General features: G+C 38.7%; 4 protein-coding genes across 4 annotated transcripts; 3 read left to right on the top strand and 1 right to left on the bottom strand.

Moving 5' to 3' along the window:
* Positions 1 to 210: 210 nt before the first annotated feature.
* Positions 211 to 6756, top strand: LOC106348147 (beta-galactosidase 6). The gene is made up of 16 exons (XM_013787823.3): positions 211 to 667; positions 2221 to 2316; positions 2418 to 2530; positions 3315 to 3474; positions 4028 to 4171; positions 4257 to 4351; positions 4436 to 4541; positions 4617 to 4701; positions 4785 to 5068; positions 5176 to 5357; positions 5443 to 5534; positions 5673 to 5782; positions 5877 to 5984; positions 6073 to 6186; positions 6281 to 6426; positions 6530 to 6756. Exons 1-16 carry the CDS (start codon positions 401 to 403, stop codon positions 6669 to 6671), a joined length of 2244 nt encoding a protein of 747 aa, XP_013643277.1. The 5' UTR covers positions 211 to 400; the 3' UTR covers positions 6672 to 6756.
* Positions 6757 to 8039: 1283 nt separating this feature from the next.
* LOC106348130 (beta-galactosidase 10) lies at positions 8040 to 12338 on the top strand. The gene is made up of 18 exons (XM_013787800.3): positions 8040 to 8427; positions 8618 to 8713; positions 8794 to 8906; positions 8982 to 9048; positions 9137 to 9229; positions 9317 to 9460; positions 9558 to 9646; positions 9762 to 9867; positions 10035 to 10122; positions 10210 to 10328; positions 10406 to 10570; positions 10656 to 10840; positions 10917 to 11026; positions 11117 to 11226; positions 11320 to 11427; positions 11521 to 11631; positions 11720 to 11940; positions 12013 to 12338. The coding sequence occupies exons 1-18, from the start codon at positions 8245 to 8247 to the stop codon at positions 12128 to 12130; spliced, it is 2226 nt and encodes a 741-aa protein (XP_013643254.1). The 5' UTR covers positions 8040 to 8244; the 3' UTR covers positions 12131 to 12338.
* On the bottom strand, positions 12210 to 13595 carry LOC106348140 (zinc finger HIT domain-containing protein 2). The gene has a single exon (XM_013787810.3). It carries the CDS (start codon positions 13557 to 13559, stop codon positions 12336 to 12338), a length of 1224 nt encoding a protein of 407 aa, XP_013643264.1. The 5' UTR covers positions 13560 to 13595; the 3' UTR covers positions 12210 to 12335.
* Positions 13596 to 13739: 144 nt separating this feature from the next.
* Positions 13740 to 17809, top strand: LOC106348121 (probable glucan 1,3-alpha-glucosidase). The gene is made up of 6 exons (XM_013787788.3): positions 13740 to 15374; positions 15761 to 16034; positions 16126 to 16261; positions 16501 to 16711; positions 16834 to 17040; positions 17272 to 17809. The coding sequence occupies exons 1-6, from the start codon at positions 13806 to 13808 to the stop codon at positions 17638 to 17640; spliced, it is 2766 nt and encodes a 921-aa protein (XP_013643242.1). The 5' UTR covers positions 13740 to 13805; the 3' UTR covers positions 17641 to 17809.
* Positions 17810 to 18148: the final 339 nt, after the last annotated feature.

The raw sequence follows: 18148 nt of genomic DNA, 5'->3' as shown, positions 1-18148 counted from the left end.
GTCTTTCGGTTACACATATATAGATTGGTGGTTTGTACTAGTGTGGTTGATATGTTAGCATGTTACCATCCTGCATTTAACAAAGGAACAAAAAACACTAGTCTAATTAGAAGGGCACATTAGTAATATGTTGTTAGAATCGTAAGAAAAAGGCGAAAAGCATATTGCAGTTTTCCAGGCTTATATAATCTTACGAGATGCTCCATAACTTTCCCAATTATTTCAGTCCAGTCGATTTGTATACATACTATATATACATATATACAGCTCCAAAATCTCAAATCTCAAATCTCAAATCTCATCTTTATTCAACGCTTGCATATTATAGTTACACTTGTATTCTAATCATAAACTGTTCTTGGATTTATATAATGCGCCAAAACGTGTACCCACATGCTTGATGTGTATATATACTCACACACACACATGTTCGGACAGTAATACAAACATAAGAGGAAGAAGAAGAGAAAGGAGAAAGAGGATGGTGTCAGATCGGTGCGGGTCGTGTTGGATTATTCTGGCTATGGTTCTTGTTCTCTCCGCAGTTGGCGCCGGCGGTGCTACGGCAGAGAAGGGAGTAACGTACGATGGACGTTCTTTGATTATCGATGGACAGAGGAAACTTCTCTTCTCCGGTTCAATTCATTATCCTCGCAGCACACCCGAGGTAAATATTTTTCATCATATGTTTATGAATGTTCATATGATAATAACTGTGTATACATACATATATTCAAATGTGGTAATGTGATATATGCATATAATGTTTTTGGCAAATGTAAAACAGAAGAGAATGGTTGGTCGTTAAAAAACTAATGGTTGGGGCAATTGATGTAATATGACAAAACTCTGCTATCAAGTTTATTAATCGAGCATTTAAATTTTGGATATATATGAAAGAGTTTTAAAATATCTCAAATTATATGCGAACTAGGTTGCTTGAATTGCTAACATATATCTTACGAAAAAAATATTGCTAATATATTTTACTAAAAATATATACAAATTTCACCAAAAAATATTGCTCATACGAAATGATTGTTTTATCTGATTGTCCTATTTTATAAACATACATATATATCGTGGCTTCTGTATATATCAAAACTTAGTAACTGAATTTTCTTTCACGGGTTCCTTTACATTTGTTAAGTTGTTTTCGGTTTTCATGTACTTTGTGTTGCGTGAGAAACTTATTTTCGTCTTTTTAGAAAGAAAAAAAAGAGACTCATTCGGCGAAATAAACAAGGAACTCTTCTTCTTTTTTTCCTTGAAAAGAAATTAAACTTTTTGAGGAAATTAAGAAATATTTACATATTTGGTAATTTGGTTTCATAATTGAGTATGGAACTAATATCTAGTGGGAACCAATTTTACGCACAACAACAATATACACGCATCACAAATGTTTTGCCGTGTACGTGATTATTATTTTTGCTTTTTAGCGGTTATATATAATATACATATATAAATTTAAAATATTGAAAATGAGATGTACTCTGTATTGAAGAAAAAAAATCTGTCAAATAAATTTTAATCAAATATTTTATTGTATGGTTCAGTTCACAAGTTTTTTTAGCCTCACTATCAAGATTATGACAGAGATTTCATCTAACACAACATTTTTTTATTCCTTGACTAAACTTTACTGAAAATAAATGTCACGGGTCTCAAAACGACACAGTTTCCGTTCTTTTTATAGATTCCTCCTAACTTCTTGTCAGTGTCTCTACTTCTTCGACTCTTTTTGTACTTCCAGAGTTACCAGTATAGTAGTCTACACAAATACAATAGATTGCGTATTAATTCATTCATAATCTGAAACTAATTAGACACAGATCCGTCCAATGTGCTCAATGTGCTCCATTTAATGTTCTTCTCATGGTTTCCATAAATAAAGTAAGAGAATAATTAATCATATCAAATAAAAGGTCAAAATGTCCAAACATAACAATAATGTTTTTGTTGTGAACTTACATAACAATATTTTAGTATTAAAAAGCATGTGATGATCATTGATTCTGCACCTTACTATCATTTGGTCTTTGACAACTTTAACACAAATCACGTGAAGAAATCTTATGTCATTAAAATTCTCTAATCAATGGGGATCCAAAGACAGCCAATCTCATTTTCTTTGCAAAATGTATTAACATGTTAATTGGTTGGATAATTCTTTGTTTAAAGTATGTTAATAAATAAAATTATCCTCTTTGTTTGCAGATGTGGCCGTCTCTGATAAAGAAGACAAAGGAAGGAGGCATAGAGGTGATTGATACGTACGTTTTCTGGAACCTCCATGAGCCTAAGCTTGGACAGGTCTATCCATTTATTTAATTGCTCTCAGTGAATTTTAAGATTCGTTACCTTTTTATGAGATAAAATAACATAGTTTATTGCAATAATAATGAACAATGCAGTATGATTTTAACGGAAGAAACGATTTGGTGAAGTTTATTAAAGAAATTAGATCGCAAGGTCTCTATGTCTGCCTACGTATTGGACCCTTCATCGAAGCTGAATGGAATTACGGGTACTAGTTAATTCAAACAATTTTTTTTAGTTTTTAATAGGGCTGGGCAAAAAACCCGGATCCGAAGAACCGAACCGAATCCGATCCGAAAAAGTAGTACCAAATCCGAACCGAAATTGATTAAATATCCGAACGGGTTCAAAATTTTAGTATCTAAAGAACCGAAACCGAATCCGACCCGAACCGAAGTATGTCGGGTACCCGAATGTAACCGAAATAGATTTATATACCTAAATATATTACTTATTTTTAGATTTAATATATATTAAAAATCTCCAAAATATATAAGATACTTTTAAGCTGTCTAAAATACTTGAAAATATACATATATAGTCAAAAGTAAATGTCTAAAATAGCTAAAATATATTCAAAACACCAAAATGTTTAAAATATCTATTGATTTTCTATCCAAATATTCAAATCAAACCAACTTATATGTTAATTTTAGGTATTTTGACATATATTATACAAATTTATATGTAATATATTATTTTGTTTTATAGATTTTGAGAAATTTTAAGCATATAGTGAATATTAAATTTTTAAAAATAATTTAAATGGGTTATCCGAACCCGAACCGAACCCGCAAAGATCCGAACCGAACCCGAGTCTAAATTTAAAAATACCCGAATGGGGCTGAAGTCTTTAAACCCGAAAACTCGAAACCCGATTAGATCCGAACCGAACCCGAACTGGTACCCGAACGGGTAGCCGAAGGCCCACCCCTAGTTTTTAACATTGAAAATTTTGTTTAATAATTTTGACAACCCGTTTGGTTAATCAGGGGATTGCCATTTTGGTTACGGGATGTACCCGGTATGGTATACCGAACCGACAACGAACCATTCAAGTTCCACATGAGAAGATTCACGAGTAAGATCGTAAATTTGTTGAAATCGGAAGGCTTATATGCGTCTCAAGGAGGTCCGATCATTCTTTCTCAGGTACTTTTCTTCGTTATTGTTCATCTCAATGTCAAGTAGGATTAACTAGCTAAAACGAACCAATGCTTAGAAATGCAACCTAATCATAACCAAATGACTTTTAAACCAGTGTTATATATGAACCGCTTAATGTGAGTTCCCCAGCTAGTCCAGTTCTTAATTAATGGGGGAGTTGCTGCGCTCTCTTCTATGTAAATAGAGAAAATTAGAATTCCGGTTCAAGCTGGTATGACTTACCATATCTTGGACATGACTTTGAATTAGAACTTGTTTTGATTTGTATGATAGAGAGCATGAATTCATGGTACTGGTCTTTTCTAAGCAAAGCCAGATGACATACTCGTTTTTGGTTCCAAATTTTAAATTTAAAAGAACTATTATACATTTGTAGAATGACTCCTAAATTGTCCAAAAAAAATTAATTAAAATTAACGTAAAGATGTTTATAATCATTTAAATCTTAGACCACTTAAATATAAGATCTAGACATGTCCTCAGCTTCTAATTATGATGTGTGTTTGGGTTCTCGTGGACTGTGGTTTAAATCGTATAGATCGAGAACGAGTACGGAAACGTGCAGGCGGCTTTTCGTGAGAAAGGAGCATCGTACGTCAAGTGGGCAGCTAAAATGGCTGTAGGGCTTCAGACCGGAGTGCCATGGATCATGTGCAAGCAGCCTGATGCTCCTGATCCAGTGGTTCGTACCCTACCCTACTGGCTACGTGTCTAAGAGCAATGTTTCTTGTTTTTCTTTACGATTGTTTATGTTTTTAAATTTGTAGATCAATACGTGCAACGGAATGAGATGTGGCGAGACATTTCCAGGACCAAACTCACCCAATAAACCGAAAATGTGGACTGAAGACTGGACATCTTTGTAAGGGTTTTTACTTCCTTGTCTATACTGACCTGTTTCTTGTTCAATAAGTTAACTGTTTTGCTTTCTTTGTGATGAAAACAGCTTTCAGGTTTACGGAGCACCACCTTATATTAGATCTGCTGAGGATATTGCTTTCCACGCAGCTCTTTTCGTTGCAAAAAACGGAAGCTACATCAACTACTACATGGTAATATAAGTTTTGATCTTTCTTCTCGATATGATCATTAAGTACTCATCATTCATCAACCCTAATTTTATACAGTACCATGGTGGAACAAACTTTGGAAGGACATCATCTTCATATTTCATTACAGGATACTATGATCAAGCTCCTCTCGACGAATACGGTTCGATCTAAAGCTCTTAACCCCGTTGGGCGGTTCTTTGCATCAATTAAGTACCTGGTTTTGATCTTGTGTTGTGTTTCAAGGTCTTTTAAGACAGCCTAAGTACGGTCATTTGAAGGAGCTTCACGCTGCTATAAAATCAACCGCGAATCCTCTGCTTCATGGGAAGCAAACTATTCTCTCCTTGGGACCAATGCAACAAGCTTATGTCTTTGAAGATGCAAGAAGTGGATGCGTTGCGTTTCTGGTGAACAACGACGGGAGAAAAGTCATTCAAATACAGTTCAGAAATAATGCGTATAGCTTGCGCCCCAAGTCAATTGGCATCCTTCAGAATTGTAAAACCCTAATCTATGAAACAGCAAAGGTATATCTTTATATTCCTTATTTGACAATTTTCAGATAATATATACTAGTGGTAATTAACGGCTAACTAAGCATATGTACCGGCTTGACAATGATTATCGATGAAAGGTGAATGTGCCCAAGAACATGAGAGTTACAACGCCGGTTCATACGTTCAACGTTCCGGACAAATGGGAAGTGTTTAGAGAAACGATCCCAACCTTTTTAGGCACATCTTTGAGGGCAAATACTTTGTTGGAACATACTAAGTTGACTAAGGACAAAACTGATTATCTTTGGTACACTTTAAGGTAAATATAAAATACTTACTTCTCATTTACATTTCTAATGTTCATTTTCTCATTTCTAACACAGTTTTGGGTCATGGAATTTAAGGTTTAAGCGGGATTCAACCTGCACGAAGCCCTCTCTCTTCATCGAGTCATCAGGACATGTTGTTCATGTGTTCGTCAACAATGCACTAGCAGGTACTTAACTATTGAAAGCGGGAAGGGGAATGTGTTTACAAACTTTGATTTAAAATTGACTTGGACGATCTATGTTAATATATATTTTGGTTGTTAAAATTGTATATATATAAAGAAGCTGGACGTGTGTTCTTGCAGGATCTGGCCATGGAAGCAGAGACATAAGGGCGGTTAAACTCCAAGTTCCAGTTAGCTTAATCAATGGACAAAACAACATTTCAATCCTCAGCGGCATGGTTGGTCTACCGGTACGGCATTTGCTTTAACCAAAACCCGGTTTAACCTTTCTTTTTATTACATAGAGATATCATAACACGTTTTTCTCATCATATAAATAAAAAGGACTCTGGAGCTTACATGGAGAGCAAATCTTATGGACTAACCAAAGCTCAAATTAGCTGCGACGGGACAAAGAGCATCGATCTGAGTAGATCTCAGTGGGGTTACTCGGTAAAATAACAAAAACGTCTACGGTCATGAATCTGATTGAGGAATGTGTTTGTGTTGATACATAACCTAACATGTATGTCTTGTGAAGGTGGGTTTGCTTGGGGAAAAGGTTAGGATACATCAATGGAGGAATCTAAAGAGAGTGAAGTGGAGCAATAATAACGCTGGACTCATAAAGAATCACCCTCTCGCTTGGTACAAGGTATGCCTATATAGTATATACTTGTAAAATACTATAATTTTATCAATACGTGTGGGTGTGTGACAAATATGTAAAAATTATTTTATATATGCAGACGATGTTTGATGCGCCGAGTGGAGATGGGCCGGTGGGGCTTAACATGGAGAGTATGGGTAAAGGAGAAATGTGGGTGAATGGTGAAAGCATTGGTCGTTATTGGGTTTCCTTCCTCACTCCTTCTGGCCATCCTTCTCAATCTATGTAAGTGTCACAGGTCCTTTAAATTAGTAACCACTTACACATTTTGAATAATTTAAATTTTAACTGAACTTTTTTTTGTTGGATATGATTTCGATTGATGCAGATATCATATTCCAAGAGCGTTTCTGAAACCATCTGGAAACTTGTTGGTGGTATTGGAAGAGGAAGGTGGTGATCCTCTTGGGATATCTTTGAATACAATATCGGTTGTTGGTTCGAACAAATCTCAGTCTCAACTGTCCTGAATATTTTTTATACATTTGTTTTGTTGGTAATTGGGGGGTTCTTTGGACCAAAGTGATCAATAATAAATTTAATTGAGTGATCAAATATAAGTTGTATGCGGTTTAACACAACTTAATACCTACAATCTTATATCACTGATCTAAATCTTTTGGTGAATATACACACTGATTAAGTGAAAATACTGTGAATATACAAGACACACTAGAGTGTTACAAAAAAAAAACAATACACACACCACTAACAATTTATTAAGGTTTATATAAAATAATTAATATGGTTTATATTCTTCAGAGATTAAAAAATGAAATAAAATAGAAATATCCACCGATCTCGCCTCGTATCACAGAGTACTAAAAGATCTAACTGAATCCTGACACTTCGTCGGTCCGCCGAATCCAGTTGTCTCTTCACCGACACCAGTATTCACAGAACTTCACCCGCCGTTTTAATTGTGGAAGACACGCACACTCTTACGGTATTTTTACTCTTACCCCGTCTACCTCACGCTCCCTGAGCAACGCGTGGGTTGATAAGAAGCAGAGTCACGGGACATGGACCCCTTGAAGTTAAGACTTCAACTCTTTCGGCATTGGATTTGTTGGGACTTACTGTATAAGTCTATACTCCCTTAAACTTACAAAGAGGATGATGACCCACAATTACCAGTCTATAACCTAACTCAAAACAAGAACTTTCCTATTGAAATTCCGAATCATGAAACATGTTCAAAAGTAGAAAAACAGATGTTCAGTGTTTATTTGAGTTAAACACGAGTTGTATAATGACAATGTTCCTCAACCAGTGGAAGCCCTTCAAAATATAAACAGCTCTACAATGAAATTATTTGGTCACACATATGGCTAGATGAAAGAAAGGCACCGTGGAGACACGAAGATGCCAGAAAACGTGGATTTGTCGGAGAGGAGCGATTTGAAAAATCTGTGTTTAAATAAAATATCTGCAGTATCCATTTTCATTTATTCAGTGCATGTGATATGTTTGCTTTGGTGTTAAAAGTAATAAGACATATTTACGTATCATAGTACAAAAAATATAACAGGTATTTTTAGCCTTTTTCTTGAACGTCTAAAGTTGATTGTTTGATCTTACGTGTTGAGAGAACAAAGAAAAGGTTAAAGGTCCTTTTGTATAAAAGTCAAATTTGGTTAAAAATTATTGTAAAGGTGTAACGACTTTGCTTTCTCTCTTGAAGTTTACTTTACTTCTTCACTAATCCAAGGGACCATGACGATTGTCTATTCAAGGGCCACGCTACGACCACGCCACAGATGATCGTGTTATTTTTTTTCCTGTAAATGTAATCTGACATGTACATTAATAAGATAAGCCAAAAAAATCTTTATAACAATAAGATGCAATCTGCAAAAAATAAATAACGATAGTTCACACCGATGAGTGATTTGGTCACTCTCTCACACAAACCAAGAAAGATTGTTGGGAAGCTCTTAAAAGGGATAATAAATCTTGTTTCTCCCTCTCAGCCGGAGAAAAGAGGGTTTAAGTCTTTTTTACAAGACACAGAAGAAAGCTCACTAAAACTTGAAAAAGAAGATGAAGCGAGCTACTAAAAGCATTGCTTCACCTGCGATTCTGGTGTTGGCGATTGTGTTTCTCTTCTCGTTGAAAGCTATTGCAGTGGGGAATGTAACTTATGACCACCGTTCTCTCTCAATCGGCGGTCGCCGCCAGCTCATTATCTCCGCCGCCATTCATTATCCGAGAAGTGTTCCAGCTGTTAGTAACTCACTCCTCTTCCTCTTTTTTATTCTCTTACTTGATTTTGAGTCTGCTGATGCCAAAGTTCGAAGCTTTTTTCCGGATTCGTGCTCTATGCTTACGGTTCTTAGCTATGATTGTAGTTTGATTTGGAGAATGTCTCTCTTGGGAATTTTTGTTGCTGACAGTAGTAGATTTTTTATTGCAGATGTGGCCATCACTTGTAAAAACGGCAAAAGAAGGAGGCTGCAATGCAATCGAGTCTTATGTGTTTTGGAATGGCCATGAGCCTTCTCCTGGGAAGGTTAGTGTATTTGTTGAGCTTTGCGTCCATCATCAATCCTTTTTGCTAATCAAGATCCGGTTTTCTTGTTTGGCTTGTAGTATTATTTTGGTGGACGGTATGATATAGTGAAGTTCATCAAGACTGTTCAGCAAGCTGGAATGCATATGATTCTGCGTATTGGCCCTTTTGTTGCTGCTGAGTGGAACTTCGGGTAATGCTCTTTCTGGAGAATCTTTTCTATTTCACTAGTATGTAGTTGTGTTATTAAACTCTTGTTGGTTAATAGGGGAGTTCCGGTTTGGCTGCATTATGTGCCAGAAACAGTCTTCAGGCAAGATAACGAGCCATGGAAGGTATCAAACCACAAATATGAAGAAAAAAAAAAATCAGTTTTCTTTTTTACTAGAAAATTCATATGCTCTTTGTGAATTTTTGTTTCAGCATTATATGGAGAGTTTCACAACGTATATAGTAAACCTACTGAAGAAAGAGAAGCTTTTCGCACCACAGGGCGGTCCAATAATCTTGTCTCAGGTTAAGAGATATGACAAAACGTTATTAAACTTCAGCATCATTCTGTTTTGATAAAATTGTTCTTTAACAATGTGATTTTTTCATTAGGTGGAAAACGAGTATGGGTATTATGAGCGTGATTATGGGGAAGGAGGGAAGCGGTATGCTCAATGGTCTGCTTCTATGGCTGTTTCACAGAACATTGGTGTTCCATGGATGATGTGCCAGCAATGGGATGCTCCTGCCACTGTGGTAAAGTCTATATCCAAATCTGAAACACAAGATCTCTACAGACCTTAAAGTGTATATGCGCCGGGTCTTGATAGATTTCTCGTATTAACTTTTGCAGATTAGTACCTGCAATGGCTTTTACTGTGACGAGTTCACACCTAACACAGCGGATAAACCCAAAATATGGACTGAAAACTGGCCTGGATGGTAACAAAATTGATCATTGGTCCCTTTCATAATTCCTTATAGAGTCTTTTGGAGTATGTTGTTGTTCACTGAATCAAATCTGATTATGGCGGTCTCATTCTTCTTTTTCTTAAAGGTTCAAAACTTTTGGAGGCAGAGACCCACATAGACCAGCAGAGGACGTTGCTTACTCTGTTGCTCGTTTTTTCCAGAAAGGTGGAAGTGTTCACAACTACTACATGGTAAATAACTAAATACAAAAAAAAAATACCAGGATGCTCCCCGGCCGAATTCACACCATATAATATTAGTTTCGTCACAGCAGTCACTCAAAATCAGTAACCTCTGACACAATGGTTAGGGTCCTATATCAGCTTGTAAACTGAATGTGGCTTTGTGTTTTGTGTAGTATCATGGAGGAACAAACTTTGGACGTACTTCAGGAGGACCATTCATCACAACAAGCTATGACTATGAAGCTCCCATCGATGAGTATGGTGAGTTTGCTTAACAAAGAGATCACTATGGAGTGAGTTAGCTCTTTGATAATTATAACTTATGTTTTGCTTCTGTACCTTTGTTAGGATTGCCAAGATTACCAAAATGGGGACACCTTACGAATCTCCATAAAGCCATAATGCTCTCTGAAAACATGCTGATCGGTGGCGAGCATCGAAACTTTTCGTTAGGCCCTTCACTCGAGGTAGACTATTTCCGTAACAAAGCACTTCTGTTATTGTCGAAATGTTCCTTCTGATGGTTTATTGTTTCAATTTTCAGGCTGATGTGTACACAAGTTCTTCAGGAAGCTGCGCTGCGTTTCTGTCAAACTCTGATGATAAAAACGATAAGACGGCTGTGTTTCAAAACATGACATATCACTTACCTGCTTGGTCAGTTAGCATTCTACCTGACTGCAAAAACGAGGTTTTCAACACTGCAAAGGTAAAATGAAAAAGAAACTGATTCAGACAATGACACCCTGACCCTGAGTAACGCAGTTTGACTGATTTATTTACATTTGCAATAGGTAACTGCGAAGTCCTCCAAGGTAGAAATGTTACCTGAAGATTTGAAGTCTTCATCAGGTCTTAAATGGCAAGTGTTCTCAGAGAAGGCAGGTATCTGGGGAGAAGCAGACTTTGTGAAAAATGAACTTGTTGATCATATCAACACCACAAAGGACACAACTGACTATCTTTGGTACACAACAAGGTTAGTATTTACTGTTAATACCACGGAAAAGCCTTTTGAGAAAGAACCTGAAGCAACTATATCCAATCTCTTGCAGTATAACAATCAGTGCTAATGAAGGGTTTCTCAAGAAGCAAACTCTCCCGGTTCTCTTTATTGAATCAAAGGGGCATACTCTTCATGTTTTCATTAACAAAGATTACTTAGGTACTATCAAAACTCTCTGTGATTCTTTTGGTTAGTGCTCTCACTCGAGTTGCTCTTTGATTGCACGTAAATGTGTCTACTGGTTTCTAGGAACTGCGACAGGGAATGGAACCCATGTGCCTTTCAAACTCAAGAAATCAGTTCCTCTCAAAGCGGGAGAAAACAATATTGATCTGCTTAGCATGACTGTTGGTCTTTCGGTAATTCTATAAACAGAAAGTTTCTAAGTATTAATATCATTGTGGTTATGCATCATCATCCTCACTCATACATTTGGTTTATTTCTGGTACAGAATGCAGGCTCCTTCTATGAATGGGTTCCAGCCGGACTTACAAGCGTCTCAATCAAAGGACTTAACAATGGCACATTGAACTTGACAAATACCAAATGGACCTACAAGGTTATATAACTCTACCTAGATACCTCTCATTGTCCCCTTGAGTGATTCTCTGTTAGATGAGTACTTCAATACTAATCCCATGAAATATTGCAGCTGGGCGTGCAAGGAGAGCATCTAAGTCTATTCAAGCCAGGTAACTCTGAGGCTGTCAAATGGACTGTGACTACTAAACCTCCCAAGAAACAACCTTTGACTTGGTATAAGGTAATGCAACACTTTGGCATGATCCAAGATTGTTTGTAGAGGATCAAGTGTTGTTTCCTGTCTTTAAAAGATCTGAATCTTTTGGTAGGTTATCATAGACCCACCTTCTGGAAGTGAACCGGTTGGGCTTGATATGCTCAGTATGGGGAAAGGAATGGCTTGGCTGAACGGTGAAGAGATTGGAAGATACTGGCCCAGGATTGCTAGAAAGAACGCTCCAAATGATGAATGCGTTAAAGAATGTGACTACAGGGGCAAATTTATGCCAGATAAATGCAACACTGGATGTGGAGAGCCATCTCAAAGATGGTATTAAAGCCTCCGTCTTTCGTTTTTCACAACTCTCTTTTGTTCAAATCTGATTCTTGGCTTTTGGCTTAGGTATCATGTTCCACGATCATGGTTTAAGTCTTCCGGGAATGAGCTTGTGATCTTCGAGGAGAAAGGTGGCTACCCCATGAAGATAAAGCTGTCTAGACGGAAAGTCTCAGAGGTTTGAACAAGAAGTTAGAGAACAATGCATGAACCTGAGTTGCAATTGGCAAAGAAAAATTGAGATTCAGATGTTACCATGAAAGTGAAAGAAAAGATTGTATTTTTGTCTTTATTTCTCTGTTGCAATTCCAAAATAACAAACAAGATTTCCATTACATTATGAAGCTATAACTTAAGCATTGCTCACATGAAACTCACTACATTTTTACTCATTCTATCTCTTCAATCACCACGCCGCCTTTTTGGGTATGAGCTTTCTCCTTCAGGTCTCGGAACCCTTTGTAATCGTTAAGCTCAACAATCGAGTTCTTCTCTGCCCTTACCGATGATTCCAACGCTTGCCACACTTCCGGAATCTGGTCATTGACCCAACACATCATGAAGTACACTTTCCTATCAGCAAGCTTTAGTTTCTTCTTCAGATCACGCCCTGATGATTTCACTTCCTGTATTGCACAACGAATCAACCTTTGGAGATCACAGAGCAAGCACACCAGAGCTGCATTGCCAAGAGAAAGCAAGTGAATCACATCATCAACCAGATTCAACCCGAATTTCAGACCACCGCCAAGGCTTTTATAAGCTGACGAACATGTCTGTTCCAAGCAAAACGACAACACTTCCTTCATAGTCCCAGGTTGTGCATTCTGACCCAGCACTGATGAAACACTCAGCACCATTGTCGCTGCCCCTAACGAATCAGATTGCCATTCTCCGTTATAGATACGAAGAGTAAAACAGTAACTGTATAAAACGTCAACCAAGTGGAGTGGTAAGAGCGGAGATGGCTTCGTGGAGCTAAGCTTGCTTGGTGAGATCAGAGGTGCATCAGGCCCTCGAGGTATGTCACTCACAAAGGTTCCTTCTTTATCATCTTCATCTTCAACGCATTGTACCAATTGTTTACCTTGAGCCCCAAGAGAGATCCTTTGAGCTGAAGAGCTTAACCACCAAGGATCCCAAGGCTCAATCATTTTACTAAGCTCTCCAGAAGCTAACGCTCTTTGGAACCCTTTCCTCTCTTCTAAGCTCAGATCATCGAAACTGATCTCATCTCCGGCAAGAATCTTCTGAATAGTTTCCTCCGGTAGCGTCGAACTCGAACCTTCACCATCATCCGTCATGATATCGTCATCGTCTTCTTCTTCTTCTTCGTGAAACCGTTTCAAAATCTCGAGCATCTTCGTCTTCGTCTGATCATCGGAGCGAACTTGCCGCAGCTCGTCGACCACGTTCTCCCTCATGAATGATTCAGTGCATTGAACACTGTGGGATTTGTAACAGGGAAGAGAGCAGTAGCGGAAGTTGCAGCGAGGACACGTGTACTGTGCGAACTGCTTGTTACAAACATGGCAGATAATCCGCGTTGAAGAAGGGTTTAAAGGAGACGACTTTGAAGTCTCCGATGTAATGATCGTCTTCTCCGGTATCATCCTTCGCGAGGATTCCAAATTAGGGTTTGGTTTGATAAAGACAGGATCCGAAAACTCAATACCCTGATTTTGTAAATCGGATTTGGGCCGGGTTGGGGATAACAAGTGCCTTAATTGGGCCTTTAAGCCCAGACTAATTGTGCAAGTCAGGTATTCGGGTGGATATATCCGACCCGGAAAGATCGTCTCCCTCACCCTCAGTCTTCTTCTTCCTCAATCTAGAGATTTCATGAACGAGGAACCAAAATGAGATCTCTTCTCTTTATACTATCACTCATTTGCTTCTACTCCCAGACATCATTTTCATGGAAGAAGGAGGAGTTTCGCAGCTGCGACCAGACTCCATTCTGCAAACGCGCTCGATCCCGTTCTCCCGGCGCGTGTTCTCTCATCGCAAGCGATGTTTCCATCGCCGACGGAGATCTATTAGCGAAGCTCCTTCCGAAAATCGCTAACCAAAGCGACGAGGATCAGATCAAGCCGTTGGTACTCTCTCTCTCCGTTTACACCGACGGGATCGTGCGGCTCAGGATCGATGAGGATCATACGCTGAATCCGCCGAAGAAGAGATTCAGAGTTCCAGACGTTGTAGTCTCCGAGTTCGATGAGAAGAAGATCTGGCTTCAGAAAGTAGCCACGGAGACGATCGCCGGAGACGCTACTCCGTCTTCAGTAGTCTACGTATCCGATGGATACGAGGCGGTGGTGCGTCACGAGCCGTTTGAGGTCTTTGTCCGCGAGAAATCAGGCGATCGCCGTCGTGTAGTGTCGTTGAACTCTCATGGCTTATTTGATTTTGAGCAGCTGAGGAAGAAAGCTGAGGGAGATAACTGGGAAGAGAAGTTTAGGACTCATACAGATTCGAGACCGTATGGTTCTCAGTCTATTAGCTTTGACGTTTCGTTTTATGATTCAAGTTTCGTTTATGGGATACCTGAACACGCCACTAGCTTCGCCTTGAAGCCTACCAAGGGTCCTGGAGTCGAGGAGTCTGAGCCTTACAGGCTATTTAATCTTGATGTCTTTGAATACGATCACGAATCACCGTTTGGGCTTTACGGATCGATCCCATTCATGGTTTCACATGGAAAATCTGGTAAAACTTCGGGATTTTTCTGGTTGAATGCTGCGGAGATGCAGATTGATGTTTTGGCTAATGGATGGGATGCAGAGAGTGGTATTGCATTGCCTTCTAGTGAGAGTAGGATTGATACGTTGTGGATGAGCGAGGCGGGGATTGTGGATACATTCTTTTTCGTAGGGCCTGGGCCTAAGGATGTTGTGAAGCAGTATGCTAGTGTGACTGGTACTTCAGCGATGCCTCAGTTGTTTGCTACTGGTTATCACCAGTGTAGGTGGAACTACAAGGATGAGGAGGATGTGGCTCAGGTGGACTCGAAATTCGACGAGCATGATATTCCTTATGATGTTCTCTGGCTTGACATCGAGCATACGGATGGGAAGAGATACTTTACGTGGGACAGTGCGTTGTTTCCGAATCCAGAGGAGATGCAAAAGAAACTGGCTGCAAAGGGTAGGCGGATGGTCACCATTGTGGATCCTCATATCAAGAGGGATGACTCGTACTTTTTGCATAAGGAGGCTACTCAGATGGGATACTATGTTAAGGATTCATCTGGAAAAGACTTTGATGGTTGGTGCTGGCCTGGTTCATCATCTTACATTGATATGTTGAGTCCAGAGATTAGAGAATGGTGGGGTGGAAGGTTCTCGTATAAGAACTATGTTGGTTCAACTCCGTCGTTGTACATATGGAATGACATGAATGAGCCTTCCGTATTTAATGGTCCAGAGGTATAACATTCTGTCTTTATTGGCCTTTGCTTGTTCCCTTATTGTTTTTCTATTATTTGTGTAGCTCAAGATCTTGTATTCAGTGGGTTTGCGGTTCATTGTTTCCCTATATCGTAATTTTGGATAGGTTTGAACTCTGTTTGTTTATTTTATTTTACACATCACTAATCTGCCATGAACTGACACCTTTTTATTAGTTAAATATTGCATTGAATCTTCATCCTTGTGACTTCTAAGTGTAAGCTATGGTTGTTTATTTTCACGTTTGTTGGTTTATTAGATATCGACTTATCGTAGAGAAAGTTCACTTTTTCCCCACATTGAACTTTCATGGAAAAAAGGTTATCACTGGGATGAAAACTGACTGGCTTTTTCTGTTTGCATAGGTTACTATGCCAAGGGATGCATTACATGTTGGTGGTGTTGAACACAGGGAAGTTCATAACGCTTATGGATATTACTTTCACATGGCAACTTCCGATGGACTTGTTATGCGTGAAGAAGGAAAAGATAGGCCATTTGTATTGTCAAGAGCAATCTTTCCTGGTACTCAAAGATACGGAGCAATATGGACTGGAGATAACACAGCCGAATGGGAACACCTTAGAGTCTCTATTCCAATGTTATTGACACTTGGTCTAACTGGAATCACATTCTCAGGTACATGGAAATTATTATGTTCAAATACCGCTGGAGGATTTTTTTTTATATTTTTTCTCAAACCTAATGGAAGTTTTCTTTTATTTTGTAGGAGCTGATGTTGGTGGGTTCTTTGGAAATCCTGAGCCAGAACTACTGGTTAGGTGGTACCAAGTCGGTGCTTACTATCCATTTTTCAGGGGTCATGCTCATCATGACACCAAAAGACGAGAGCCTTGGTTGTTTGGGTAAGACTCTAGTACATTATTATTATAGTATAAACGCTTCAGAGGTCTAGTCTGTAACAAACATAAAAATGGATATGGGTTTTACATAAATAAGTGCTGCAGTCTAGTCAGTTAATTTTATTAGTTTCATCAAGTAGTTGTTGTAACGGTACGGTTGTCCAGAGGTTAATTGCCTTTGTTTTGCTGGCTTATTATTTTTGTTGTCTTGTTCGAATCAAATCAATTTCATTTTGTTTCAGTGAACGGAATACAGAACTCATGAGAGATGCCATACACACTCGATACACGCTGCTCCCATACTTTTACACATTATTTAGAGAAGCAAATGTTACGGGTGTGCCTGTTGTACGTCCGTTATGGATGGAATTCCCACAAGATGAAGCTACTTTTAGCAACGATGAAGCCTTCATGGTCGGTAATGCTCTTTTAGTGCAAGGAGTTTACACTAAGGTACTTCGAGCGCTTCTTTCTACTGATTTATTTCGCCTTCTCGTCTCTTTACTTAATGAATCATCTCTGAAGATATGAGCAAACCAGTGACATACTTTCTTCTCGTATATATACAAAATTAGGGAACAACACACGCTGCCGTGTATTTGCCTGGCAAAGCATCATGGTATGACCTGAGAGACGGAAAGACATACGTTGGAGGCAAGACTTACAAGATGGATGCTCCGGAAGAAAGCATTCCAGCGTTTCAAAGGGCTGGAACTATTATCCCGAGGAAAGACCGGTTCAGGCGAAGTTCTTCTCAAATGGACAATGATCCTTATACTTTGGTACGTTCGACTCTTCCATTATCACAGTGTTTTGTCATCCGCTAGCAGTTCAATGAACAACTCGACCAGGGAATAGTAATTGTAAGAAAAAGGCATCTCAGTAACTGAATCCAACGATGAACTATGTGATCCAACTTCGAAACACCAAGGGAACATAGTCGTATAAATTGATCCATAGAAAGTTAAACTGTGATTGGTTGGTAACGATCTGCAATCTTTATTATTATTCAGGTGGTAGCTTTGAACAGTACACAAGAAGCAGATGGTGAACTCTACATCGACGATGGAAAAAGCTTCGAATTCAAACGAGGCTCTTACATCCACCGCCGCTTCCTTTTCTCCAATGGTGTTCTTACATCAACGAACTTAGCTCCTTCTCAAGCTAGACTCTCTTCCCAATGTTCGATCGACAGGATTATACTCTTAGGACACACCTCAGGTCCGAAGTCTGCACTGGTCGAACCTTTGAATCAGAAGGCCGAGATTGAGATGGGACCATTGCGAATGGGTGGGCTAGTAGCTTCCTCTGGTACAAAGGTCTTGACTATCCGCAAACCAGGTGTCCGAGTGGACCAAGATTGGACCGTAAAGGTTCTGTGACTGAACCATTCATGCTCGTGGCCGGTATGTGCTTTACCAGCGACAGATTTGCATATTACCTTTCTTAAAATATTTTTGGAGTTTTAGACTTAGTAGTTGTAAGACCTAAGCAGATTGAAAGTCACTTGCATCGTTGTTTATTTTTGATATAAGAGTAGCGTTTTGATAATTTCATAATGACATGGTTTCATACTTAAATACACTCATCCTATAAAGAGTTGGGATCATAAAACGAATTGTCTTGTAGTCAGACCGTTCTATCCATAACCATTTTCGTTTTGCTCAAAACATCCACGGCTAGTTAATCAAATATTTCATTGCTGCAAACTATATTATTTCTCTACGTTTCACCCTAATTAACCCATTCAAGTATTACGTTTCAGGCTTTCAGATAAGACAAACAAGGATGTGAATGAGACAACGAACGTCGTCTTATTCTCATTTGCGTTTCAAAGTAAAACAAATGTTAAAATTGTAGAAAATTAATCAGATTCTGTGGGCTATATTT

The sequence above is a fragment of the Brassica napus genome, chromosome C3 (assembly GCF_020379485.1).
Source record: "Brassica napus cultivar Da-Ae chromosome C3, Da-Ae, whole genome shotgun sequence".
NCBI classification, from domain to species: Eukaryota; Viridiplantae; Streptophyta; class Magnoliopsida; order Brassicales; family Brassicaceae; genus Brassica; species Brassica napus.
The sequence above is the reverse complement of the archived record's forward strand: the minus strand, read 5'-3'. Positions and strand labels throughout refer to the sequence as shown.